Source organism: Taeniopygia guttata, chromosome Z (assembly GCF_048771995.1).
Source record: "Taeniopygia guttata chromosome Z, bTaeGut7.mat, whole genome shotgun sequence".
NCBI lineage: Eukaryota > Metazoa > Chordata > Aves > Passeriformes > Estrildidae > Taeniopygia > Taeniopygia guttata.
The window spans coordinates 4,516,488-4,544,114 of NC_133063.1; the positions used below are offsets into that span (position 1 = coordinate 4,516,488).

Consider the following 27,627-nt stretch of genomic DNA (forward strand, 5'->3'; position numbering starts at 1 on the left):
GGTGGTATTTTCCCATTTTAGGGAAAATACCCCAGATTATAGCTTCTTTGGCATGCAAACAGTGCATTTCCATCTGACTGCTGAGCCACAGGAGCATTTTCCAGCTGACCACTACTGCATCATATGTTCCCAGTATGGTAATAGCCACAATGGTTTTCTTCTCAGTCCTCACCCTGGAGAAGGCCTGGGTCAGTCCCCTAAATAGGGTCCTTGTTGATATGGTGCTACTTGCTGGTGGGGTTCTCACAACTTGAGGTTGTTCTGAAGTGGAGTAAAACACCCCAAACGTCCTTTTGCTGATCTCCTTCATCAGCCCTGAGTCCAGCCAAGCTGCTGGACCTCCCACATGGAGGTGTCAGTTTCTGGAAATCCAAGTCTCCATCACTTGGAAGTGCGAGTGGTGGCCAGGAGCTTCAGTAGAGCTCCATTTCTCCAAAAGGTTTTCCCAAGCTAAGAGGGGCAGGAAACTTTTATGGTCAGAATTGGGAGGATGCTCTTCATACACCTTCCATCTCTGCACCCCAGCACTTGTGGAATGTGGATTTGTTGTGGATTTGCACTGCAGGTTCTACTGAGCTGCCACTGGTGACTGAAGTGTGGACGTAGGAATAAGCTGATAATCCTGAGGGACCAAAGTGTAATGTTTATCTGTGGGAGGGATGGGTGGGGCAGCTCAGAGCTGCTCCAGTGTGATCCATTCCTGGGGTGTCCATCTCCCAGCTGTCACAGGAGATGTGACACAGGGGGAGGATGGGGTGGGCTTGCACCTCCATGGCACGGTGTTGCTAGGTGATGTTGTGGTACAGGGAAGGGTGATGAGCAGAGGAGCTGACCCTGGGAACATGTGTGGTGGGAGAGCAGGAGCAGGCCTGGCTCCTTGTTTTCTCATTGTCCCAGCAGAGGCTTCTCCAGAACTCTTCTTAACCACATAATTAGTCCTGGATCTGATGAGGGGTTTTGTTTTGTGTTTTTTTTCTCTCTGTTTTTCCTTAGGAAATGGTGAGAGGAGCGAAAGGAGCGTCACCACATTGAAACAAAACCAAGGGTATTGGTGAGTACACACCGGGGTGAGCTTTGTGGGGAGGGCTGGCAAGCAGGATGGAGACTGGGGGGAACTATGTCGTTGTCCTGATACCTTTCTGGGGTCTTGGGGTTCTGATCTGCCCTTCAGTTATTGAGATTTCCTGTGGGAGAGGAGGTAGTTTGCTGTATTAATGGATCGGCACAAATCATCTTTACCACCAGCACCACGATTCTCTGCTGTCATCAACGACCAAACCTCTAATTGCTCTTCCTGTAAATCCGTGGAAGATGCTCTCATCAATATGTGTGTTCCCACTGCTGAGTGCTGGAAGGAGCAGGCAGCAGATACGCTGGCAGCTGCACAGGAGTGCACCAAGCAACAATATTTGTTAATGCTTGGAGTGCTTTTGGCTCTTGTTGTGCTTGGCCCTGTCCAGACCCAGTCACGGGGCTGCAATCTGGGTGGCATTTCAAGGTCCTCTCCAGACCTGTTTTCTGCAGCTTTGACTTGGATGTTTGCCTAGAGGTCTTGAATAGGAACAAAGGAGAATCCTTTTTTTATCATCTGAGCTATGCCAGAGCCAGATCCTGAGCTGATGTTTTTGAGCTGAGGTATTTTGCATTGTGTCAGGTGGGAGGCTGGGTTTTTTTTCACCATCTTCTCGTGAGCAGCTTCCTGGTTTACACTGGCCAAACCCTCAGCAGAACCATGCTGTCAGCCCCTGCAGGTTCCCATCCCTCAGGGACCAAATTCCCACGCCTTTCCTCTGTGCATGTGTGATGGATGCTGAGGAGCATCTTGATGCTGGGCTGTCACAGATTGTAGAACCCTGGTTTGGGTTGAAAGGGGCTTTTAAAGCTCATTTCATTTTAACCCCCTGCCATGGGCAGGGACACCTTCCACTACCCAAGGCTGCTCCAAGCCCCATCCAGCCTGGCCTTGGGCACTTCCAGGGATCCAGGGGCAGCCACAGCTGTTCTGGGCACCCTGTACGAGGGCCTCACCATCCTCATAATAAAAAATGTCTTTTTACATCTATTCTTTTTACATCTATTCTTGCATCTCTGCTGTAGCCTGGACTACAGGAGCAGCACTGATGGAGGTTGGATCATGGGGAAATACAGATTTTTTAAAACACACCTCAGCTCCTGTAGTACAGTTTGAGTATAAACGAAGGGAGAAACTTACACAATGTGGTTTCAGGAAGCAGTCTTCAGACATTTAAAAATGTAGGGGCTGTTTATAGTTAGTGGAGATGTTTCTATCCCATGTTACATCTGATCTAGTTTGGGCAGCATGTGAGGATGAGCAGAATTCTGTCTCTCTTTTCTGGCTGCAAAAGCAGCCCAGGTAAGGGGATGGTGTGTCTGCAGGATCACCTCCTAACAAGGCAGCCAGGGAGGGGCTGAGACCCGTTTTTTCCCCAACACCCCTGCCAGCAGAAGAGCTTGAGAAGGGGTGCTTTGTTCACAGGAATCATCCCTGACTCCAGAACAGGTTCTAATCAGTGTTTGGAGCACAGACTAAACTCCTTTCTGTCTCCCACACCTCCTACAGCTTCCCTGCTGCCTCTCTGCAAGCAGCTAGAAGAGAATCCCAGACTGTTCCTGAGAACAGCAACCCCTTCTCTTGTAAACAGGACAACAAGCAAGGATACTGGCTGCAGAGCTGAGTGCTGTCAGCCTGGGGTGGTGAACATGCTTCCCCACCCCAGGGGCCTCTTGCACCCATCTGCTCCCAAATTCCAGTTGTGTTTCTTTCCCCTGCATGCCCCAGTCTCCTGGCAGAGATGGTGATGACTGGGAGCGCCTGTGTGTACCTGAAGCTTTGGGTATTTCACCATGCTGGCTTTCCAGATTTACACTAGTGGGGGTTTGGCCCCTTGAGCTCCAGCAATCCTGAAGTGATCCAGTTTATTAAACATCTGTTTGCGCTGCCTTCAGCATTAAATAATTGGTTCCTCAGCATATTTGAGTTGGAGCGTTTCTGATAATCCTCTGAACTATCCATCAGGTTCCATTATCCTCTCTGCACTCCTGTGCCAGCTGCCTTGTGTCAACAAATAGATTTTGTTTCTCCTGCAGTTTTGCCTCTTCTGTCTCCCTCTCTCAAAAGAGCTGTTTCAGGCTCCTTAAAAATTTGTGCAGACACCCCTGTCAGCATCTTTCTGCTGACTGGTGAGTGATGGGTCCCATCCTTGTGCTGCCTTCTGCTCCTGATGGCATCCCTGAGCAAAAACTCTTCGTTTACCTCAAAAGGAATAGAATTGTTGTCTCGACTGAAAGGCTTTCCACCTGCAAACTGATAAATCTTCACATTGTTTGAGTTTTCTTACTGGCTCAGAGGATTTGTAGCATGCACAACGATGACTTGTCAGCTGTCCTCTGGCAGACCAGCACTGCGCCACTCACATGTGGGGCACAGACCATGTGTGTCCTGATGGTGTTTTAGTAAGGATGCTTAAGAGGGCTTCTAAAAGGCCTCCTAGCCAGGTGGGTAATGTGAGAGCTGAGAATAGAATAGAAATAGAAATAGAAATAGAAATAGAAATAGAAATAGAAATAGAAATAGAAATAGAAATAGAAATAGAAATAGAAATAGAAATAGAAATAGAAATAGAAATAGAAATAGAAATAGAAATAGAAATAGGATAGGATAGAATAGAATAGAATAGAATAGAATAGAATAGAATAGAATAGAATAGAATAGAATAGAATAGAATAGAATAGAATAGAATAGAATAGAATAGAATAGAATAGAATAGAATAGAATAGAATAGAATAGAATAGTTTGGGTCAGAAGAGACCTTTAGAAGACATCTTGTCCAACCCCCCTGCAATAAGCAGGGACATCTTCAACTACACCAGGTAGGTCAAAGCCCTGTCCAGTCTTTACCATTTTATTTTTGTTACCTGTTGCTGCTGCGGCCATGCCAGCTGTGAGAGGGATGCTCAGCATCCTTCAAAAATCAGGCTTGTGCTCTCAGATCTGCAGCATCCTGGAGGAGGTGGATGGGTTGGGAGACTATATCCATGTGGATCTATTTGCTTTTAGAGCTAATCTTAAAATCACACACACCAGGACCAGGGCCTGCAGATGCATATATTCACATTTTGCAGGAGGTGCTGCTGGATGTGTTGCCAGTATCAGGAAAGACTTAGCTGCGGTTTACTCATGCAAGATGAACTTCTTCCTTTTTATATAGCCTGAGAAGTGTTTTTTCCCAGTGAAATGTTTGGGTCATCAAGGCTGGTCTCAGGCTGACAGGGTGGGATTGCAGGTCATACCAGGGTGTAGCATTGGGGCAGGCAAGAGGAGTCAGAAAAACAGGGCCTCTCTCTTTTACGAACATCTTCCCATATAGTCTGAACACTTGCTTTCTGACTTGTTCTAGAGGCATCTTTTGCTCCTAGGGTAGAAAACATGCACGGCAAATTCCTGCATCTTCAGCCCATTTAGGAACTCTCCAGCTTGTGCATTAAATTTTACCCTTGCCTTTCCAGATTGCCTTTTAAAATTTTTTTCTTAGTTCTAGCCTGTCAATAGGAGATTGATAAGAGGAGATTAATGTTGTAAAATAGCCACCTGGTACTTCTGTAAAAACATGTTGGTGTGATGGTCTAAAGGACAAAAACATGGTATTTTGTACCGAAATGTATTTGCTTTTGCAATAATAAGTTTCACTTTGCATCCCTGTCCTGAGTCCAGTGTATTGTTGGACAGGAGCTGTCTATTCAAGTGAGCTTGCAGTATAAAAAGGAAAAAACAGGGTGAAAAAAACCCTTTAAACAGGGTAAATTGTTATGGAACAAGAGGTATTAACTCTGATTAGCACATGGAGGACAGTGATGCTGGGTGGTGTAAAGAGACCCAGCAAAGTCCACATGCCTTCAGCAGAGGCAGAGACCTGCTTTTCTAAGACATTTGCAGTGTTTTAAAGCCTACAAATTCTGCTTGTCCAGAAGACGTGACAGCGCTCCGGTGTCACTGTAAGACAAAAACCTCCCTGATTCCTGCGCCTGTGCCCTAATGTCATTACTTTCCTTCTTTTGCAGATCCGCATAATGACATTCATGGTCACACACGCACACAAAAATACTTTATATAAAGAAAATGAATCTGGCTTCAGCCGGCTCTCGCCTTCTGCTGCGCTTACCTCCAGACCCCGGCTCGCCCAGGGTGAAATGAAAAGGGGAGTTAATGTGGCGGGGTCATTTCTCACTGCTGAATTGGTCAGCCGTCTACGGAGCCAATTTCTGCAGCTTTTCAGTGGTGTGGCAGACCCCTGGGTAATATTTGCCTGAATAGAGCCCTAAGTGTTTAAGCTGTATTGCTAGGAATGGCTGTTTTATCCTATGCATCTGAGATTTCAACTCATCAGACATGAAGCAGGTCAAGACTCTCATGCCATTGTGTGCATTATAGCGAACAGAACAGAATATGCTTGATAAAAGGGAGGACTTAAAAGAAATGCTTCTTTAGACCTGAAACTTTCAAGTCCCACAATGCATCAAAGACCCCTCGTATAGACTTTGAAAGGGGTGAAAGGCATTACCTAATATTTGGAGGAAATGAATAATAAAGCATCCCAAGTGCCTGGAAACTAATTTAGGAGTGCAAGCTGCACTGTATTGCCTCTGCTGGATTTGCTCCCCAGAAGAGTTGCTAACAAAAGGTTTAAAAAATAAAATAAAATGACGTTTGGCGACCAACTTTTCTGCCTTGAAATGCCCCCTTTTTTGTAATGTTTCCTGGTAAGAGTTACTTATGAAAAGACGAAATGTAGCCTGTGCTGCAAACACCAGGTCTCAAATGAATCTCGGGAGCCCTCAAGCTTTCCCACCATTCTCCTCCCCACCGCAGCCTTTTGTTCCTTCATGTTGAAAGCCCCGCTTGCAGGATGCTTGCAGGATGCCTAGGCACTACCTGCTCCTGGAGTTTAGTCATATCTCAGGAAAAAGAGGAAAAGAAATCAACCTATTTCTGTGGCCTTTGCTTTTGTTCCAGCAAAACCACCTTTATGTAAAGCTGGGGCTGCTCTGTTGGTGACCTGTGGCTCCTTGCAGCTGGAACTGGGAGCTGGGCACCCTGCTGAAGGTACCAGTTGTGGTTCTGGTATCCCACAGATGCTGGAGGTGCTGATTGGAGACAGAGATATTTATTGTAGAGTCATGGAATGGTTTAGGTTGGAAAGAAACTTTAAGCTCATCTAGTCCCAAACCCTCTGCCATGGGCAGGGACACCTTCCACCAGACCAGCTTGCTCCAAGTTTCCATCCAACCTGGCCCTTCCAGAGGTTTCCTTCCATCACTGCTTCTGAGATGCACTGACTCCTAATGCAGTGGTCTTCCAGGCTCCCATGGGATTTGGGAGCTGCAGAGTTTGTGTGGGCTCAACCTCTGCCTTGTGTCATGAGTGGCTGGTGGGACATCCACCCCATTGGGACTGGTGGGAGAGGCCTGATATCTCTGGGATTCAGCAGAGGGGAGCTTGTGTTTGCAAGGAAAACCTGCTTCAGAGCAGAGAATCAAACCTTGTGTCATACAAAGTTTCCTCAAATCTCATGAAGCTTTGGGAGATGAGGACAGCAGGGCAAGGATGTTTGGGCCTGAGGGGTTCCGCTGTCCTGCTTGTCCTGCCCTTGCCCATCCCCTCTGCCCGTGCTTGTCTCACTGAGCTCTCTTTTCACCATCTGTGGAGATCAGTTAAATGTGAGTGCTTTCTTACCTGCTTCTCCCCCAGGCCACGATTAATTGAGGGCAGGAGGGCAGGCAGGACTGCTCAGGCAATATTTACAAGAAGAAGGGGATGTTAATAGACCAGCAGGGCTGGAGCAGTGGGGGATGGAGATGATGGGCGGTGGTGGTGGGGGCAGTGAGTTTCCCACTTCCCCCCCCCCTTCCCCCCCAAGTTATCAGAAGTGATTAAAACCTCACCTTCATGTCCAAAAGAGTTAAATCTGGACTTCCATCCCCATAAAATTTCTGGTGCTGTGACTGCTGTTCCAGTGGGACCTTCTGCAGTGAGGAAACAATGGATATTGGGATGGGGAAGGATGCCTGTGAGTTACCAGTCTTTGCAAGATTGGGAGAAGGAGAACTTTTAATAAAATAGTGTTTTCTTTTATCTGAACTCAACCCAGCAGCCTTGTTAGGCTGGAGCCGATTATTTTAGTTACAAGTTATCAGAGAGGCAGTGGGTGCCCCATCTGTGGCCATGTTGGACAGAACATGAACAGAGTGCACAGCTCTGTTCTAGTGGAAGGTGATCCTGCCCGTGGGCAGAGGGCTGGACTAGATGGCCTTTCATAGTTCCTTTTCAGCCCTAAACATTCCATGGTTCTGTAGATCTGTTTAGTGTATCTCCATGGCATCCTTCCTGACCAGGGTGTGTGGGTGAGGTGTACAGGGTGACACACAAGTCCCAAGCCTTTCCACCACCGTTTTTCCTTAACACTGGAGCGCCAGGTGACGAAAGCCTGACCCATCTTTGACAAAACAATAATCAGAAACCAGGATAGGTTGGATCTCTTGGAAAGGAAACCTGGCAGTGCTGCGAGAGGAGCTTCATGCCCTGTCTTAACGATACATCAGTGTCCAGGGATTTTTAGTCTTGTGCTTGGGTTTTATGATCCATATTACTTCTCTTTTAATTTTTATTGCTTGGCTTTAGTTTTTGATACAGTGCTGGAAGCACCTCAGTGGGTAGGGATGGCTCCCTTAGCACTGGCTGTCACCTTGTGGCTTGACCCACATTTCAGGGAGGACCAGAGGGGCCGGACATGGGCTCGGCAGCTCTTTATGTGGTGACACCCCTGCCTGTGTCAGCCTCTGCCTGCCAGCACTGTGAGCTGAGAGGTTGGCCTTGCTGATCACCCCCCTGGGCTGTGCTGCTTTCTCCTGGGCTTCAAGCAGAGCGTGGCAGCACATGATCTTTTCCCCTACAGATCATCTCATTCAGGGGGTCTGTGACCCATGATCGTATTCCTAGGGCATTGCTGAGCCAGGAAAACCTGGTAAGGCATTGGTGCTGGCTGGCCCTGGTTACTTCCTCACAGCAGATCAGGTGAAGTCTGCTTCTCTTCCATGTGGGCCATTCTTTCTGTAGTTTTGCTTCTGGTTTGCAGCACACTGCAGAGAGAAATAAAATCTTCTCTAAGATAAAGGTACTAAATTGTGGAAACTGTGAGGTTTGTCTGGGAAACTTTAACACTTCAGGAGCACAAGGGATCAGCCATGCTCTCCTGAGCTGGACCCTCAAACACAACTCTCCCAGGTCTGCTGGTGGCTCTTGTCTCAGAATAGCTCAGGGGATGCAAAGGGAAGGGATTTATTTAGCCTGACTGGGAAGCTGGCATTGCCCAAGCTTTATGCTGATGGGGTGACTTATGTAAAGGAGATATTTGGGCTGCACTGGTTGGCACCTCAGTCTGAAGGGACACCTGCCCTGGCTGTCCCCTGGGGCTCCCTCCATGCCAGCTGATTTACCCATGCCATTTAGGAGAGGTTTCACGCCTTGCTGCTTGGCATTTCTGCTTGCTGCTCCAAACCCCACTGGCATCAGGGAAGATTTTCTCTGACTTCAGCTGGCTCCGTCCTCCCAGAGAGAAGACGTGACACAATTTCTGCGTCGCGGTTTATTCCCGGTGACAAGTGCCCCTTCCCCAGTGACCTTTCACACCACTGAGTGCAGGGGATGGGGTGCTGGTCCCCTCCCAGGCAGCCCAAGAGCAGGGCTGTCAGAGCCAGGGAGCTTGCGTGCTGTTGAGAGAAACCCTCCCCTCAGTACCCAAGGGACCTGAGTGCTGGTTCAAAAGGTTGCCAAGCACTGTCAGCTCCTGTTTGGGACTGCTGTGCTGAAGGGAGATCCTGCCAGGGAGGTCACAAGCTGAATTTGAAGTGATTGTGGTTTAAAATGATCTTCCAGGTTTGTCAGCCCCATCAGAATTCAGCTCATGTAAGAGTGGCCAGAGGTTTGGGGTGTGTGGGGCTGGGAACCACCCAAGGAGGGTTATTCTTGCAGGTGGCACAGCTTGGCCCTGGGCCTTCCCTGACAAGTGCCCCAGTTCATCTGCAGCAGGGGATAAATTGCAGGTGGCCACAGGAAAGGAAGGAGTGATGACATCAACCTCAGCATTGAGTCTGCCACGGTGCTGAAGTCCTTCTGACAGCAGCAGTGTGGTCAGGATCCAGCCATCCATCCATCCATCCATCCATCCATCCATCCATCCATCCATCCATCCATCCATCCATCCATCCATCCATCCATCTATCCATCCATCAATCCATCCATCCATCCATCCATCCATCCATCCATCCATCCATCCATCCATCCATCCATCCATCCATCCATCCATCCATCCATCCATCCATCCATCCACCCATCCATCCACCCATCCATCCATCCATCCACCCACCCATCCACCCACCCATCCATCCATCCATCCATCCATCCATCCATCCATCCATCCATCCATCCATCCAGACTATGGGTATCCTTCCCTGTGCTTGTGGCTTCATCCCTTTCCCTCTTCCCCCAGTCAGATCTGACATTTGCTTATGTCCACAGTGAAAACTCCACTGGTTTATGCAGCTCAGGGTGAAGCTTGCTGTGCTTGTCATCCACCAACATTTCATTTGAAACCCAACCTGCTCATGAATGCTCTTGCTCCAGGTTTCTTTATTGAAACATTTTGTAAATAAAATTAGAATACCAAAGCAGTAGAGCCTGGCAAAAAGTAAGGGGGAATGTGTCTTGGCATGGAAAAATATTCTCAACCAAGAAAAAGCTTAATTTATTCTGGTGAAGCAGAGAGAATCCAGCAAGCCCACTTTTGTTGTGCAGTTCACATGTATTGCTGTATTCACACCTGAAATCTCTTACTGAAGGTTTGGCATCATTTCTTCCCCTTTTGCTCAGAGAACTGCTAGATGTGAAGTGGCCTCATCCTTTCTGGCTCTGTGAGAGCTGATTCCCACAGAACCCACAGCTACCACAGAGGAAAGGACTCGGTGGGCTGGGAGCTGCAGCCTGCATTTCATCACCTACCAGGAGTCCCATCTGTCAGTGGGAGCTGCACAGTTCTCCCCTGCTAACAAAATTATTTATTTTGTCCTGTCATTAAGGATATTCATGCAGCAGAAATGGGAATGATCTCTGCTTTGTGAGTTTTAGGAGCCCATTTTGTATTTGTCTTGGTGGTGGAGGAGCAGTAAAGAGCTCTGTGATCTTCCCTGTTACGATAAGTGAGTTTTGGAAGAGGTTTTCTGTCTGATACTCTGTCTAAAAGCGTGGGGAAATGCCATTCTAAAGGCTGTTAAAACACAATTGCTCACTGATTTACACCGTCAAGGAGTGCCTCTTTACTGGGAGATGTACACTGAATAAAAGCAGTTCAAGTGGTGCTTTTAATAAATAGATAATGGAACAGCATTTTATCTTCTGCTTTAATCCGTTATGTTAGCATAGGGCAGTGTGTCCCTCTGATGGATTTGGAGATAGCAGAACCTGTGAGTCAAACCACTTTCCTTCTAAGTCTTTGAAGAGAAATTGCTGACTGGTGAACAGTACTGGGTTCTCAGTGGGTTGGGATCTTTCTCCCATGGATGGGTTCAGTTGGGTCCCAGTGGGTTGGAGTTCTGGGTACTGATCTTAGAATCATGAGTATCATAGAATGTCTTGTGTGTCCAGGGAAGGGAACGGAGCTGGTGGAGGGGCTGGAGCATCAGGAGCAGCACAGGGAGCTGTGAAAGGGGCTCAGCCTGGAGAAAAGGAGGCTCAGGGGGGACCTTGTGGCTCTGCACAACACCTTGAAAGGGAGGGACAGCTGGTGGGGATTTAGATGCATTAGGCAAAATTCTGTCATGGAAAGGGTTGTCCAGCCCTGGCACAGCTGCCCAGGGCAGTGGTGGAGAGGTTTAAAAGCTGTGTGGATGTGGCACTTGGGGACATAGGTCAGTGCTGGCCTTGGCAGTGTTGGACTCCATGGTCTCAAAGGGCTTTTCCAATGTAAAAAATTCTGTGATTCTAAATTGGAAGGAACCTATAAGGACCATTGAATCCAACTTCCCTACTCCTTGCAGGACTATCTAAACATAAGAACATCATCCAAATGCTCCTTGAACTCTCAGGCGTGGGGCCATGACCCGGGGAGCCTGTTCTGGTGCCTGACCATCCTCTAGGTGAAGAGCCTGTTCCTGATTTCCAGCGTGAAATTTCTGTGAAGAAGCTTAATTCCATGATGCCTTGGCTTTGGCCACAGAACTGTTGCTTTGCTGGGTGGCATCACCCATGCTTCACATCCCAAATGCCATGTGGAGTCCTGTGCAGCCCCCAGCTCCCATGGTTTTGAGTGGGAAGGGTGTGGAGCCACAGGGAAGGAGGTTCCTCTGTGGAAAGTTCCTCTCTAAACCTTTGGACTTCTCTAGAGGCACCAGGTCGCTGGGGCTGAGTGCCTTGAAGCTAAATGAGCTGTTGGCTGCTTGGTTAGGAAAGAAACAGGACACTTTGGGAGGCAGGAAAAAGGTCATTTATCCTGTTGCTGCTCATCCTTGTTAATTCATTGTTTCCGTTGAAAACCCTGCACTTAGCTGCTTCATGAATGAACCCAGTGTCTGTGCCTCCAAAAACAACTTGGCTTGCTGAAAAATAAGACCTCCTTTCACCTCCTCTCTGCTCTGCCGTGTTTTTTCCCCCTTGTTTTCTTCCACTCACATCCATCCTGCCTGGGTGGCAGTCCCAGTTTGTCCCTGTGGAGCAGGGCTGGAACCCAGGGGCTGGATTTACAGAATGGTTTGGGTTGGAAGGGACCTTAAAGCTCATCTCATTCCACCTCCTGCCAGGGGCAGGGACACCTTCCACTCTCCCAGGCTGCTCCAAGCCTTGTCCAGCCTGGCCTTGGACACTTCCAGGAATCCAAGGGCAGCCACAGCTGCTCTGGGCACCCTGTGCTGGCTTTTTCACCCTCAGCATAAAGGATTTCATCCCAGGGGCTGCTCCCCTCTCTGGGAGAGGTGTGCTGGGACCCTGCTGGGGTGCTCCCAAGCCAAAGGGGATAGGAAAGCTTGAAGGAAAGGTCTGGAGAAAGGGAAGTGACTCAGCTGCATGGCAGGAGAGACTGTCAAGGAGGAAGGGTGGTTAGGGAGATTGAGATAGAATAGGGAGGCTTAGTGTGGGGGCAGAAGGGCTGGAGGGTGACCTGGATGCCGGGATGGGGTTGAGACCATGCCCAGCTGTGGCAGCTGTGGTGAGCAAAGCCTTTTCCAGCGACTGCCTGGGTGTGGGAGGGCAGCTGGAGCAGAGGAGAGGTCTCTGTGCTGTGGTAGCTGGTCTCCTAATGCCCTTCAGCAGCTGGAGTGGAGCAGAGCTGGCACTACATCAGCAGTGAGTTCTCTGAGGACCATCTGTGAGCCAAGGGCAATGAGAACAATTACCAGCCAGAGGAAAAAATCACCAGGAGAGAGGCTGGAAAAAGCTGTGGGGGAGGCTTAGAGCCAAGCAGAGGCAGAGAAAAGGGGATCTCTAAGCTAATGAGTGGCCAGAGAAAGTACACTGTCTGGTCTCCCTATCTCATAACGCAGGGTCTGTTTAAGGAAACAGCTGTGTCCATGAGAAAATGCTTTCCCCTTGGGCTGAGCCTGTGAAAGTGGCTGGCAGGGGATGCCTCCAAAGCTGGGAATTTAACACTCAGATAAGGCTTAGATGTTGTTTGGGAATGGCAATGAAAACAAGAGCTATAAATGAGACCTGGAAGAATGAATACTCTTTATTCAGGGGTTCAAAACAATCTTGAACTTGTCAGAGCTGAGAGGGCGCCTTTTGGAAGCACAACTGGGGTTTGGTGCTGGGCTGTTTAGGGCAATTGGTAAAGCCTGGATGGGACCTAAAGCCATAATGCCAAGCTGCTTGGACACAGGGAGCTGGAGAGGTGAGCCTGGAGAAGGCTCCAGGGAGACCTTCTACCCCCTTCAGGGCCTAAAGAGGCTCCAGGAGAGCGGAAATGGACCTTGGACAAGGCAGGCACAGGGAATGGCTTCCACTGCCAGAGGGCAGCGTTAGTGTTGAAACTGGGAATAAATTCTTCCCTGTGAGGGTGATGGGCTCCTGGCTCAGCTTTCCCAGAGAAGCTGTGGCTGCCCCTGGAAGTGTCCAAGGCCAGGTTGGACAGGGCTTGGAGCAGCCTGGGACAGTGGAAGGTGTCCCTGCCATGGCAGTCGGGTGGAACTGGATGAGCTTTAAGGTCTGTTCCAACCCAAACCATTCGGGGACTCTGAGATTGCTGGCCTTGCCCACAGAGCTTTTCTTTGAGGAATCCTGCCAGCAGGGAGAGCAGCTTTGAAGCTTTTCCCAGGGTAGGGAAGAAACCAAGAAAAGAGTAGATATTTCCTAAGAGTAATCTGGCTGGTCCATCTGGTGCTCCCAAAAAGACTGGTGAGATGGCACAGCACGGGGGAAGGCTGTGAAGGATTGGAGGCATCAAAGTAGAAGGTGATTAGAACCCAAGCAGAATAACAGCAAGGATGGTCCCCAGGGAGGGAGAAAGCCTGGCAGGGTTCCATCAGGGAGGGTTAGCAAAGGGAGGCAGGAAATTAAAGCAGGGCAGTAATGAAGGTCAAGCTGCTATCTCCAAGGCTTTGGAAGTAGGAGTTTCACTGACTCTGAGCTGCAGAGCCTGCTACTCCAGGAAAAGGGGGATGGGAGGGACACATTAATTTGTTAAATGGATAGAAATAAATTAGTGTATAAACCTGTGACATTTGTTTCCCTGGTCTGGAAGGGAGAGCTGCCCTGAGCCTGGTTAGGCTGATGTTTTAACCAGGTTTGCTAAGGTTTTGCAGGCTTTTAAGCCAAACCTCCCTTTGGTTAGTCTTGATTATAAAATCCTCTCCATCCTTATCTCTCAGTGAAACTGTGTGGATTGGAAATGTGACTTTTCTGATCTCTCTCTTAAGTGTTTGGTGGCTCTTTTCTCCCACAGCTGGAGTGTGGGGAGGGAACCTGAAAGGGAGTGGACCAGTGGGGTCACCTTGTCCTAGATGTCACCCCAACCCTAACCTGGCTTAGGCTGCGAGCCCCTCCAGAGCCTGTTACCTTTCCAGGGCTCTTTTCTGGCCTGAAAGGGTCAGGATTCTGCATCCCCCAGGCACATCCCACCCAGCTGCAGAACTAAGTCCTCCCTGTTAATGAGACTCGTTAGGCTCACATGGGGGAGTGGATGTGTGGGGCCCCCACCATCTCTCATTCTCTTCCCCTGAGTGTGCATCTCTTATTCCCTCCTCCTGCCTGTTTCAGCCATCTCTGCTCCATCTTTCTACTGGGACAGAGCCTGCTCTGGCATTTGGACTGAGGGGGTGCCACTGCTCCCACCGTGAGCAGGAGCCCATGGTGATGGGGTTCAGAAGTGGGCAAGGGAAGATGCTGCCACAGCTTTTGGTTCTATTTTGCAGAACTTTGTAGAGTTTTTCACAGCCACCCACTGCACTTTCCAGCTCAAGGAACCTCCAGGAGTAGGTGGTGGAAGCATGGCTTAGTGTTTGGATGGGTCAGAAGTTGTGTTGAAGTAGCCTGCAGTGCCCTCACCCCAAGCTGTGTTGTGGCTGATGGGGGCAGTTCTGGCCCACACAGGTTTGCTGTAGGATCAGAGCCTCACTGCCCTTCCCCAGGGCCCCACCATAGACGGGCAGGACCACCACCTTGGCCTGGAGCAGCTGGAATTTGGTGCAAATTACCCATAGTTAACCTGGCCTGGTCACCCCACCACCAGCACGGGGGTGCAAGGTCTGGGCTGTCCCCACTGCCACGACAAGCTGAGCATGACCCAAATGAGGAAGCCTTTAGCAAGACCAAGCTCTGCAAAATAGCTTTCTGATGTAGAGCACATCTCTCATGGTTGCACTCCCTGAAGCCACTTCTTCTCATTTACGGGATCGTGACCTCAAGGCCTGTCCCAGCAGAGGAGAACAGGTGGAAATCATAGGGCTCCCCTGCTTCTGTAAAGATCCTGATTGCCTTTTTGTTCCTTTGCCAACTTTCTCTGTTCCCATTATCTCATGTCGGGGCAGTTTTTTAAATGAGCATCTTTGGGAACAGCAAGGCCATGGAGATAAGAGCTGAGACAACTCCTGCACTCAGAGATTCATTACCTGCTCCCATGTAAGCCAGGAGGGAAGCAAGCCTTCTTTCCTTTTTCTTTTTGTTAATAAAAATATTGCCGTGGAAATTTTTAAAAATCAAATTAAAGCACAGAAGAACCTGAGAAAGTGTGGGGATACAAACTATTGCTGGGGCAGAAGGGCTCATTAGAATATGAATTATTTAGGAGGACAAATTGGAATGCTGTTATACAAAGTGTCACTGACTGAGTCCAGTCTAGTGTTTGGCTGCACTTGGTAAATGAGTCCATTCTATGCCTCCTCCTCTTTTTTTTTTTTTTTTTTTTTTTTTTTAATATAGGGGAGAAAAAATATGCAATTACAAGTTCAACTTGTTGAAAAAGTCCCGTCCTGCTGGAGCAGTCAGACCCTAACCCTTCAGGTCTTACACATCTCCCTAAATGTGCAGTCTTGGGTTTTACCCAGCTGCTAAAATCTGGGTGCCTGGATGAGCACTGGAGGTCCCTGCTGCTGAATTTGGGACAGGGTTCCCAGAGCAGCCCCAGCACAGCCCCTGCCTACACAGCATCACCTGAGCACGGTGCCAACCTGCCTGATGTGCTGGCTGGGTAAGGGTTTTGAGACAAGAAGCCTTTGTCTTATGTGGTTATTTAATTTTATTTTTTTTCCCCCTTCTCTTCTAAGTAATTTACTCTGGCTGCACCCTCCCTCGGGCTTGAGTGGAGTGGGGGGGATGTTCTGCCTTGTCAAGCGTTGGTTGTGGCAGAGGAAAAACATGCTAACCCAGGGACCTGAGCTGGAGGCGAGGAGGAAAGTGAGAGCGGAGGAAATCCCTTTTTTGGGGGGATTGCAGCACTTGTGGTTGTGCTCTGCTCCCCAGCCTGGCTGTGCTTGGGTGCAGAGCTGGGGAGGAGGAGAAGGTGGGAGGCAGGAAAGGCAGTGGGGCATTCCCTGGCAGTGCTCTCACCTGCTGAGGGCTTTGTGCCAGGCACAGATAATTAAAGGCATGCTCAGGAGTGGTGCTGTGGAGATCCTATCTCCCCCTTAGTGCACGGAATCACAGCAGCCCAGAATGGTTTGGGTTGGAAAGGACCTTAAAGCTCATCTCATTCCAACACCTTGCACTAGAACAGGTTGGTCAAGGCCAAATCAAACCTGACCTTGAGTGTTTCTGGAGATGAGGCAAATACATTCAGGTGAGATAGAAGAGACCATCAAAATTAGGGACTCTTTGGGGAGATGAAGTTTCTTGTGAGCTCCTGACGGTTTGGGTAGTGGAAGCCACAACAGGGAAGATGATCCTGTTTCTAAGGTCTTTGGTCAGTTCCTGCTGCATCTTCCTAGTGGCATTTACAGGTGAGACCCCAGATGGTATTTTTCTCTTTTTTTTGGATAGGCACTTAGTTTTTAACTTGCATCTGGTCAGCCCAACAAGGTTGCTGCAGTGTTCTTGAAAAAGGCTTTACCTTTGGTTTGGATCACCTCACCAAAACTCTTTTGGTTGGCATTCTGTGATTTTAAGACAAACTGGCTTGTTTTTTTCCCCTTTTGGCAAAGGTTGAAATATTTTGTAATGTCTAGCATTAGGTAAGACTTGTGATTTAATGCCTCATCCCTTCAGTTCACCTTCAGCAATAACAATGTATTCTAAATCCACTGCTCAGGTGTTGATGGATGGGGCCTGTTTGGGTTAAACATTTGGGATTTGAATTGTTGACCTCATTCTGTCCCTGGAGCAGGAGCAGTCAGAGGAGCCCTTGAGGAACATTGAGAGCAGCAGGCTCTCCATCACCAGTTAGTGGCAGAGTCAAATGGAAATGTGAGGCCAGCCTGGCCCTTAGCCAGATTGCATCTCCAGTTCCCATGGGAAACCGAATGTTTAGGACAAGAAGCCTTCTGCAAATTCTGACAAAAAATAGACTGGAAGCTAAATTTTTCCTTGAATTAGATTCAAGAGGATGGAAAGACATAAGATCAAAAAAATTCCATCTTTTCTGTTTGGCTGTTTCACAGGGACCATTGCCCACCTTTGCTCTGTTGGATGTGGAAGTGAGCAGTCTCTGAGCTTGGGATCAGGGAACAAACATCCCACATCACTCTCCAGGAGAAATGCTGCAGTGCCAATCCAGTGTGAGACCCTCCTCCCCATTCTTGCTGCTCTGGGACCTCCATGAGGTCCAGTGAGGGTGCCTAACCTTGATGTGGTCATGACATGGGTCAGGGCTTTCTTGGCTCTTGAGATGAAGAGGTGTCCTCTCATCTTTGGCATGACTGAGTGGGTCTGGTCCCTTCCAAGGGAACTGCAGAAGCAGCAGGAAGAGGAGGAGATACCAGATTGTCCATCCAGACCTAGAGGAAGACACAAGTGAATGTTGGGCAAGAAACTGCTCCTGTGACCTGGTTTGGTGTGTCCAAATCACCTCTTTGTTCCTGTGATACTCTGAAGACCAAAGACATGAACCTGCCCCAGGGCTGGGAGTGAGAGCACACATGAGCTGGTGGGCATGCACCCTTCTCTCTGTCACAGGGCCCTCTTCTGCTCTGAACCCAGGGAAATGCACTCTCACTTGAATTTTCTGAGCCCCACATCTCTCCAAAATCCACCCAAACAAGGGATAGATGTTGGCTGGCCACGGCCAGGAGGAGCGAGCAGCTTTTCCTAAACATGATGTGCCCCATGTGAATATGAGTAACCTTTGGTTTTCAAGGATGGAAGATAGAAGCAGACCAAAATAAGGTTAAATTGAATTGAGGATGCTTCAGGGGGAAAAGAGATGTTGCTGAAGAGAGTGCTAAGGGTAGTTTAAGTGATTCTGGTGTAACCGTGATGCAGAAAATCTGCTTTCACATAGGGTTGTTTGAGCATTAAGGTTTGCTAAAGGTTTCTCAGAACCTTTTCTTTCAGCTAGAGTCAGGATCAGGAGTCTGGAGCAGCAGACAAGGCCTAGGTGTCCATGTGTTCAGGCTGCCCATAAGGATGTCACTCCATGCCTGTTATCTCTGCACTTCCCTTTGAGGTGTCACTGAGGTGTCTGCCCATGGGTTGAGTGTTTTCCCAAGGGATGGATAAAGCTCAGGGATGGGAAAGGCCAAATGGGATATTCCTGTCAGAAAAAACTGGTTCAAGCTTTAGTTGATTTCCTCAGGGTCACTGAGGTCACTGTCAGAATAAAGTGTGGAAAGAGCTGGTCTGGGTCTTGCATCCTTTCCTAGGCAATATCCAACCCCAGATGCAAAGTCCTGCAATGGGGAGTCATTCATCTTGACCTCTCTCATCCCAGGCTCTGATTTATCTTCTAAAACCTACTCCAAGAAGTTTTCCCTAGGGATGTGTGACATCCAGCCTTCTTTCTGCCTTCCTGCTGAGCCTGGGGTCTGCATCTCCCTGGGAGTTTGTGGTTTCCCCCACCACCACCTGCTACGGCATCACTGTCCTGTTCTGAGCATCCTCCCTCTGCTTTTTCTCTACTGTCCCCTTCTTCTTACCTCCTGAGGGGCAGTGATGACCCCAGCCAGATGCTGAGCTGTCATCATCTCAGTTCTGCTCAGATGGCTTGGCCTCTCCTGTTTGTCTAGTACATAGCTGATTTATCAGCAGCAATGTTGTATTTGCTTCCAGATAAGAAAATGCTGAATCTTAGAGCTGGGATTGAGCCTTGTGAAATCCCCCTAGAAACAGCCTGATTCCCCTCTGACAGCTATTTGTTGGGATCCCCTCTGAATCCCCTGCAGATGTGCTTTGTTCTCATGATGCAGTGCTCATTTTATAATCAACCTGCCGCGCCCTAGTAAATCGAATTCTCTACAAAAGCATATGTATATTATCTCTAAGCAACTATCTTTATTAACTAAACTTGTAATCTACTCATAAAACTAAATCAGCTTTGTTTGACATGGTGTGTTGACCGCAGAACCTCTCTTGACAAACACGAGCTCCATTTCCATCCTTTTAATTCCTCCTCTGGGTGACTCTTGGGAAGATTCCCATTATTTTACCCATGACTGATGGCAGGCAAGCCAACCTGTTCCTCAGACCATCCCACTTGCCCCTTTAGCAGATCAGTACACTATTTGCATGCTTCCATCCATCTGGGTCTTCCCTGGTATCCCAAGATTTATTAAAAATTAACATCAGCAGGCCAGAGAGCTTCTCAGCCAGCTGTTGGAGAGCTCTTGGGAGCAAGTTATCCAGGCCTGCTGATTCCAAATTGTTTATCCCTGGTAGATGCTGTTTAACAACCTCCTTGGTTACTAATGGACTGGAAAGTACTTCATCCTCCTCGTGTGATACAAGCACCTCATCCTGCCTTCTTTCCAGATGCGGAGCAGAAATATTGATTGAACACTTCTTGCCTTTTCTGCATCATTACTTTTCTCCCCATCTGAGCCTGCGCTGCTGATTTTTACAGAGGCATTGTAATGTTGCCCTGATTGTTGGCTGTCCCTTCCCATATGCAGCTGAGCACTGCATGGGTGCTTTGCTCTGTGACCCTGCACAGAGAAGTCTCTGCTGTTTTGACTCCATTTCTGGGAGGGCCATTCTTTGGTTTGACACAGTGTAGGACTTTGGAAGAAGCCTGAGGACCAGAAAATTCCTCTTTCTGCCCTCCATCGTTTTTCATTCATTTAGGAGGAGTTTTGAATTTGCAGAGCCATCTCTGAGAGCTCCAAAACCCTCAGCCCTGCCAGAAAGGATGAGATTAGCCCCAAAAACTTTTGAGATTCTTTTAAGTGGTGACCATGTCAACCTGTCAACCCCCATTTCCATGCTGCCATGCTAATTTTAGGTTAATCATCCCTATATCTACAAGCCCTCATCCCTCCTAGCAGTTTGTGGCAGCTTTCTCTCTCCTCTGACCTAAGACAGAGCTGCTGGCTTTTTCTCCCATCTTACCTTTGCCAGTTTCTTTCTCTCCTGTTTCCCCAGCTGTGGCTGTCCCTGGATCCCTGGCAGTGTCCCAAGCCAGGTTGGAGCAACATGCGATTGTGGAAGGTGTCCCTGCCCATGGCAGGAGGGTGGAATGGGATGAGCTTTAAGGTCCCTTCCAACCCAAACCATCCTGGGATTCTGTTGTGAGATACTGTGGAAGATGCTCACAGCTCTCATACTTACTCATAGTATTGCAGACTTCAAATCTCTACTAGGAGAAGAGAGTCAAAATGTTTTAGAAGAAAAATGGTTTGTGTGAGGAGATGCTCAGAAACAAGAGCAAAAGAAAAAAAAATAAAAGGAAAGAAAAGAAGTGCAAATTTTTTTATAATGAGACTAATAAACTTCCAGAAGCAGTTGCCAAATGATCAGGGCAAGCCCCCTTGATTCGAAATCTTCCAGCTAAGATTGCCTCTGCTTCTAAATGCTGGAGGGCAGGCGGGAATGAGAGCCTTGCTGCAGAAATTACTGGGTGAAGTATTTTATTTTGTATTAAGCTGGAGGGCAAAATACATGATCATAACAGTCCGTGTTGCTTGAAAATACTGATATGAAATAAACCTTTGTTTTGTAGCCTAAACTTCTATGAAGTGTGGTCAGAAATCCATGAGTAGATTTAACATGGGTGTCAAAACCTTGAGTAATGGATGTTAAAATCTTGAATAATGGGGGGGAAAAAAAAGTTCTGCTGTAAAGTTTGGGATGGCAAGGATGAGGATGCTTGGGGAGCAAAGATGGGAGCTGTGCAGGAAAATCTTCCTGCACCCACTGAAGGGGGATTGAGCAGCCGTGTTCAATATTGTGTGTAGCTCAGGTCCTCCCTCCCGAGTACAGTGTGAAAGCAGTGGAAATAAAAGCTTGGCTTTTGCTAAGGAAAAGAATGACCCATAATGTCAATTTTTTTTTTTTTTTTTTAATGTGGGAAGAAGGGCTGAATTCAATGTTTTCCTTTCTCGCTCCATTCTGCTGCAACGCTTCGCTGTGCGGCCAGGCAGGCCGGCGAGCAGATAATGAATCTGCCGAAATGTGGTTATTGATATAGCTGAGATCATTATACCTGAGGGTCTTGTGAGCTTTCCCATCTAAAGGGGCATTTTTCAGAAGGTTGTGGTCATGACATAAACAGTCTCATTCCGTCTGAAATCTCAGCTGGCAAAGTCCTGAGCCTGGGAACATTTTTTAAAATACATTATCAGGAAGGTAAATCAGGTCAGCTGCATTTTTATTTTTTCTTTCAGCTAGGAGAAGTAAAATGGTTCATTTGCCTCTCACTATTAACGCGATGCTCTGCAAGGAGCTGTGGCCTGATCCACAGCTTTTGAAAGCAAAAGAGATTTGTTTCCACCTACATCAGGGAGCTTCTGTGGAATTTGCTATTCCCGGGTAAGGATAACATTCCAGTTTGGGAAGGATGATCTGTGCAGAGGGTTACCAACACTTGGAGGATGAAATGGTGGCTGTGATGGGCCGTTGTCTTGGTTGCCCTTAGCCCATCCACGTGTGGGATGGTGCGAGTGGACCCAGCGAGGAGCTGTGGCTCATTTTGTGTGAGAGCAAAGGAAAAATAACCTGGCGAGAAATTATGAGGCAGAGAAAGCATTTCAAAATTGCAGCTGGGACTGTGAATTGCACAGGGAAGTTTAAAGTGATTGCAGTGGAGGTCAGGCTGCTCTCTGTAGCATCAGTAGCATCTGAGTCTTTGCAGATGCTCTGCCTTCCATCCTGCAAGCAGACTATATTTGGGGTTTTGTCACCTGTCTCAAATTTAGTCTGAGGTGCTGGGGAAGTTTTTTGGCATTGGGGATGGTGACAGATGTAAAGTGAATGTTCAGAAGCTCTGTGTGATCAGAACCCCCTTGGGGGTTTTCATCTCACCCATCTTTAGCTGCCCTGGGTCATGAGAGGTGTCCCTGATAAAATTATGCATCAAGCCACAAGCCCTGAAAACAGGGTCTTTGATCCATGTCATGCCTTTTATTGTTAACATCCATTTGTGTTTAAATTTCATTTTATCACCATTTACTCTTAGTTGCCCCCAACCAGTCCCAGTCCTGCACCAACACAAACTGAAGCAGCCTCAAAAGTCTCTCAGTGAAGGGGAAAGGAGGACTGAAGCATTAAAAGCAGTGAAGTGACCTGTTCTAGTGGAAGGTGTCCCTTCCAATGACAGGGGGGTTAGAAAGACATGATCTTGCAGTTCCCTCCCAATCCAAGCCATTCTTAGATTTATTTTTTTTGACCAGGATGTTGCCTTCAGTCATGTGTCATCTAGCCAAATACAGGTTTAATGGAAAGTTTGTGCAGAAGTTTTGCCATGTTCTTGCTGACATGAGACCTTCCTCACACCCTGAAGCTGCACGGGACCAAGAAAGGCTGGGAACTGTGGATCACGAAATATTTGGGAGCTCTGGGGGACCAGAGTGTCTGCATTTCCAGGTCAGGGAGGCAGTCAGGGATGGTCAGTGAGACAGCTCTTTCAAGAGTTTCTCAATGAAGCCATATGATGTAGGAAAATCCTTCCATGTAGCTGCACATATATGGTGTAAATATATATATTCACACACCTGTTCAATACCACCTTAGCTCCATCCAGCCTCGTTTCTTGAAAGAAATCCAACTCTGCTTCCTTTCCTTGAGAAAGACTCTGGGTAGAATAATTGACTGTCCTTCTGCTGGAGACAATGGAGCCTCATTGACTTCTGCTTTCTGTAACAAAGCACTGGGGATCCCACAGGATCAATCTGGATTTCAACCATTAAGGTTTCAAATATGAAAACACTGAGGCTGTTTAGGGAAAGCACTTCATCAGCATTGGTTTTCACTGATTTCCTGTAGAGCTTTTTGGTTTTTTTTGGATAAGGGTATTGTGGCAGCAGTAGCTTTGTATATGGACACATCCTGGACCAGCGAATCTGTGGCATGGGGTAACTGGTAATTCAGCCTCTTGCTGGAAGGGTGTGGGTCTACTAGCAAGGAAATATCCACCCATTCATGCTTTTCTAAGGTCCACAGATCTCTTTAAAGATGGAAAAACAGCATCTCATCCCTGCGTCACAGGCACAGAGACCTTAAACTAGTCGTGTGGTGTCCCCAAGCTACTCCCTTCTGCCCTGCTGGTGCCCCAGAGAGGAAGGTGTTTGTCAGGAATGTGGGCTCACATCTCTTCCTTCCCCGTTAAAATAAGGCCAGCATTTGGAAGCACTTAGGGCAGGTTTAACTTTATTGCCACGTTGGAGTTAATGGGGACACACGCCACTGCAAATGGAAACACGTGCGAGTGTGTGGGATGGACACCTTGGAGGAAACCTCCCCAGGCTTTTCCAAGTTTCCCATTTCCAAGCATCTCCAGTGAGATTTAGTGGGGGGGAAATATTTTTATGGGTTCCATTTCTTAGCAAAATCAACCTGTAAAAAAAAGAAAGGTGTTTGGTTTTTTTGGGGTTTTTGTTGTTTTTTTTTTTACCACTGCAGTTTGGCAATGAAATAGGGATGTTTGAGGAGGAAAATTATTTTCCTTTGCAAAATGTGACTGATGCAGCAAGTCTTGTTGCAAAAAATATCTTCCTCTAGCTCTCAGAGAGCTGTATTCACTGAAGTTGATTATTGGGCTCCAACTAGAAAGTTTAAAATCAGCCTGGAAAACTGAAGTACAAAAGGGAAGTATTGTATAAATTCACAAACAACAACAAAAAAAACCTAAAACTGTGTCAAAATCTATTTTACCCATGAAAATATTTACATTTGATGATTGTTTATTTCTTTTTCTGATTAGACAAACTTCCTTCAAGTATTTTTCTGGAAGGTTTTCAATTCAATATACTTGAAATTAGAGTTTTCCTTTCCTGTGGTAAGCAATCATTGCAACCTTTTCTAATATATTTTTACAAGATGTTTCCTGTTGTCCTTGTAAATCAAGGTGGGGTCTGGCACAACCTTTCCTTCTTTTTCTCCTGCTGTTCTTATTTCACACCTTCTTAGAAGTACTTTATTTTCTCCTCATTTTAGTGTAGGAGACCCGTTCAACCTTCCATTAACAGTGATCAAAAAAAAAAAAAAAAAAAAAAGTGAGCTAATTTCATATGGAAAAGGGCAAATGATTTCCAGGGTTCAGTGGAACCCTTAATTGGTCTGCAGTGGTTTTGGACTTAAAGTTATCACTGAGATGTTTCAATTGTCACAGTCCACACCCAGGTATTTTTTCTGTATTAAAGTACTGGGTTTGGCTTGAAAGAATTCGGGGTTGGAATAGTTTAGGCTAGAAGAACCCTCCAGCCCAACCATTCCCTCAGCACTGCCAAGGCCACCACCAGTAATCCATGTCCCCACATCCATACAGCTTTGAAACCCCTTCAGGGATGGTTTCCACCAGTGCCAGTGTAGGACAATGCTTCCAACAAAGAAGTTTTCCCCAGTATTGAATTTAAACCTCTCCCAGTGCAACTGGAAGACATTTCCTCTTGGCCTGTCCCTGTTTGCTGGGATCAGAGCCCGATCCCCCCCCGGCTGTCCCCTCCTGTCAGGAGCTGTGCAGAGCCACAAGGTCCCCCCTGAGCCTCCTTTTCTCCAGGCTGAGCCCCTTCCCAGCTCCCTCAGCTTCTCCTGGGGCTCCAGCCCCTTCCCCAACTCTGTTCCCTTCCCTGGACATGCTCTGATGCTTCCATGGTGCTGAGGACATTTTTGTACACCCTGATTACAAACCATCTTGAGAAGCAGCACCTTGAACAACGTGCTGTTCTAGCATGGGAGAGATACAATTTTTTCTTCAGCACATTGGCTTTGGTGAATTGGTGCAGGCAAATCCTTTTGATGGGGGTGGTTGGGAAATTAGATTTTGTGGGAAGTGAAGTGTTGCATGGTTTTGTGCTTGAGGAGCTTGGGTGGGTGGTTGCACGGGTGCTCCCATCCCACAGGGGATGCCAGCTACGGGAGTACCAGGAAAAGCAGTGGGTGGCAATTGGTGTTCCTCTCCATGCCGACTTTGACAGTCACTGGATGCTGCCCAAGTTTTGCTCTGCTCTTATCTGGGGCCAGACACATTGTTCACTCCGACTTCATGTACTGATTTACCCAGACACTCCTTAGAAACCCAGTAGTCAGAGGAGCTGCAGATAGTGCTTTGGGTGTGGGGATGGAAACAGCATTAATGTTTTTTTTTCCTACAGACTGAGAAAGCGTGTAATAAAAGTTTCAAAAGTAACCGTGCGCTGAGCACGGAGCTCTTCCAAGCCCTGTCTGGGAGTGCCAGGTTGCCCCAGGCTATATTACACTTGATTTTGCCTTGTGCTTCAGAAAGATTTCCCTTGTATAAACAATTTTGGTTGTGATTTGTTGATTTTTTTTAATGTGCCTCTTTGGCTGAAAACCATCAGAAAAGCATGTAACGTGGAGCTCGGTGTCCAACTGCTGTCATCAAATTTATTGTATTAACAAAAAAAAAAATCTATTTCCTTGTTGTTACTATACCTGTGCCAGAAAGTAAATAGCATTTTATGAAATGCAGTGTTTCATTCAGTGTGACTGCTTAAATTGGGGCAGAATCTCAAGAACGAGCTGTTCCCTGGGGCACCCAGTGAGGAGGAGAGGAGGGAGCCCAGTTATTTATCACTCAACACAATGGCCAACCCTTTGGAGTTGTGTGCATGCCAGCAAGCTGGGCTTACCCAGGTGAGGCTGCTGATGGCTGCTGAGATGGGCTCCCGAGGGGTGCATCCTCCTCTGGGGACATCCTTGTGGCCAGGGGCCACAGGAGGTGCGTGCGGGGTGGGATTTTTGGCCGTCTGGTGTAGCTGAGGTGGCTAAGAGTTGGCTTCCAAACCTCAGTGCTGGGGGTGGGGCTTGGAAACCCCACACTGGGCACTTTTTTCAGTCACTCCTTCCTTGGATTGGACACCTGGGTTGGGTCTTGTCACCAGGACAACTCAGTGACTAGAGACTTGGCTAACCAGCCTCCCTGTCTGAAGATACTTTGCCTCTATCTTCTTGCTTCTTTGGGTCGTTCATGTGCCTTTTATTAAAACCTGATTTTTTAGTTGAATTACAGCCAGTTATTTTTTCAAAGGAGGTGGTTTTCACCCCCCTCCCCACGTTTGCCCAGCTCAGATGGGTGCAGTTTGCAGGGGAAGTGGAGCAGATCACAGCAGAGTCAAACCACAAGAGTGACCTCTGTGGGGGCAAATCAGGGGTCGCCAGTTAGACTAGGGAGGGGATTGTCTCACAGGGCAGAGAACAAAAAGAATGAGATAAACCTGCTTTAAAAAAATATGAGATTAAAAAAATCTTAAAAAAAAAAAAAATCAAAACTACAACAAACCTGCAAATTTTTCTTTCTGAAGAACTTTTTGTGCTGGTTTAAAAAAGGAAACTTGAACAGATCCGGTAAATATCAGTCCGTGTCCTGTGTGCTGTTTAGACCTTAATAGTACAGGTGGACGAGGAGGGCTTGGTGCCAAATACTTTTGGTTTAGAGGGAGTGGTGGGAGTGAATTCTCCCAACCGCTCCTAGAAAGGCTTAACTTTCTGCACACAAATCAATGACAATCTCCGCTTGGCTGCAGACACCCGGGGAGCGACACTGCCGGATTCCCCGCGCAGCCACGGCAGCCGAGGGGAGCACGAGGTTCGGCACCTGGAGAGGGAAGGTGGGTCAGATGTTGTGTTTTTGACTTCTGAAATATGTGATTTTTTTTTTTTTTTTAAGTTTTTAAACCCTCTCCCCCCACCTTCCTCTCCCCAGCTTTAAGGGGTTTGCAGGATATTGAGGGGAGGGGAAGGCACTTGAATTTATTGCTCGGAGGCTAATTGTGCTCGTGTTGGAAATCTTTGGCGCGTCGTGGAGATCCTCTGTACTAATCTATCGCCATTTACATGCGTTCTTAATTGCTGTTTGAACTCAAACCCGTGGATCTCTGTCTGATTTCCTTCCCTGGTATCTTGAATCTTTACCATGCTTGGAGATTTTGGCTGTACATCAACACCTGTACGATGCAACCTCTCAATTCGCGGGGCTTGGGCTTTTTTTTTTTTTTTTAAGTCTAGCTTAGTTATATGTTTATTTGCTTTAGATAGGAAATACCAGTGCAAAAAGAGATCTGCCAGTATTTCTAGCTGTGTAGGCAGAAGAGATCTCATGAGGCAGTTGATTAATATTTAAAATAGAATAGAATGGAATAGAATAGAATAGAGTAGAATACGAATATATTAATATAAATATTTCAGTAGATGAAAATATATAACAGATAGAAATATAAGTTTATAATTATACAGGATAACATATGTTCTATTATATATTTTTAATACTTGTTTGTTAGTATTTGTGTTGAAGAAGTTTCTTTTTCAGTCGTTCATTGCAGAAAACTCGCGAGAAAAAAAATCCCATTCTTGTCTTGAATAGTTAAAATGTCTTGGAAGGTTTAATGCTGGCACAAAAATTGTGATTAAAGACATGCTGGGAAGCATGGTCAGGAGGAGGTTGATGCTTGGTGTGGGGTTAAGCCCAGCTCAAGCTGACCTGCTCCACACTACCCATGCTGAAAGTAGGGCTTGCATTGGGAAGCCACAGCTCC

At 47.3% G+C, this 27,627-nt stretch overlaps 1 protein-coding gene across 4 annotated transcripts in view; it reads left to right on the forward strand.

The window, feature by feature from the left end:
* Positions 1 to 27,627, forward strand: part of ZBTB7C (zinc finger and BTB domain containing 7C) — a 153,757-nt gene that overhangs the window by 74,505 nt on the left and 51,625 nt on the right. For 2 of the 4 annotated variants that reach the window (XM_072922035.1, XM_030258107.4), the window contains one exon: positions 994 to 1,051. The exons of 1 other annotated variant lie outside the window; for it this stretch is intronic. In XM_072922035.1, the coding sequence (XP_072778136.1) occupies positions 994 to 1,051 (58 nt within the window). Of the gene's footprint in view, positions 1 to 993; positions 1,052 to 24,673; positions 26,704 to 27,627 lie in introns of those variants that run through there. One more of the 4 variants, XM_072922036.1, reaches the window with a different exon arrangement.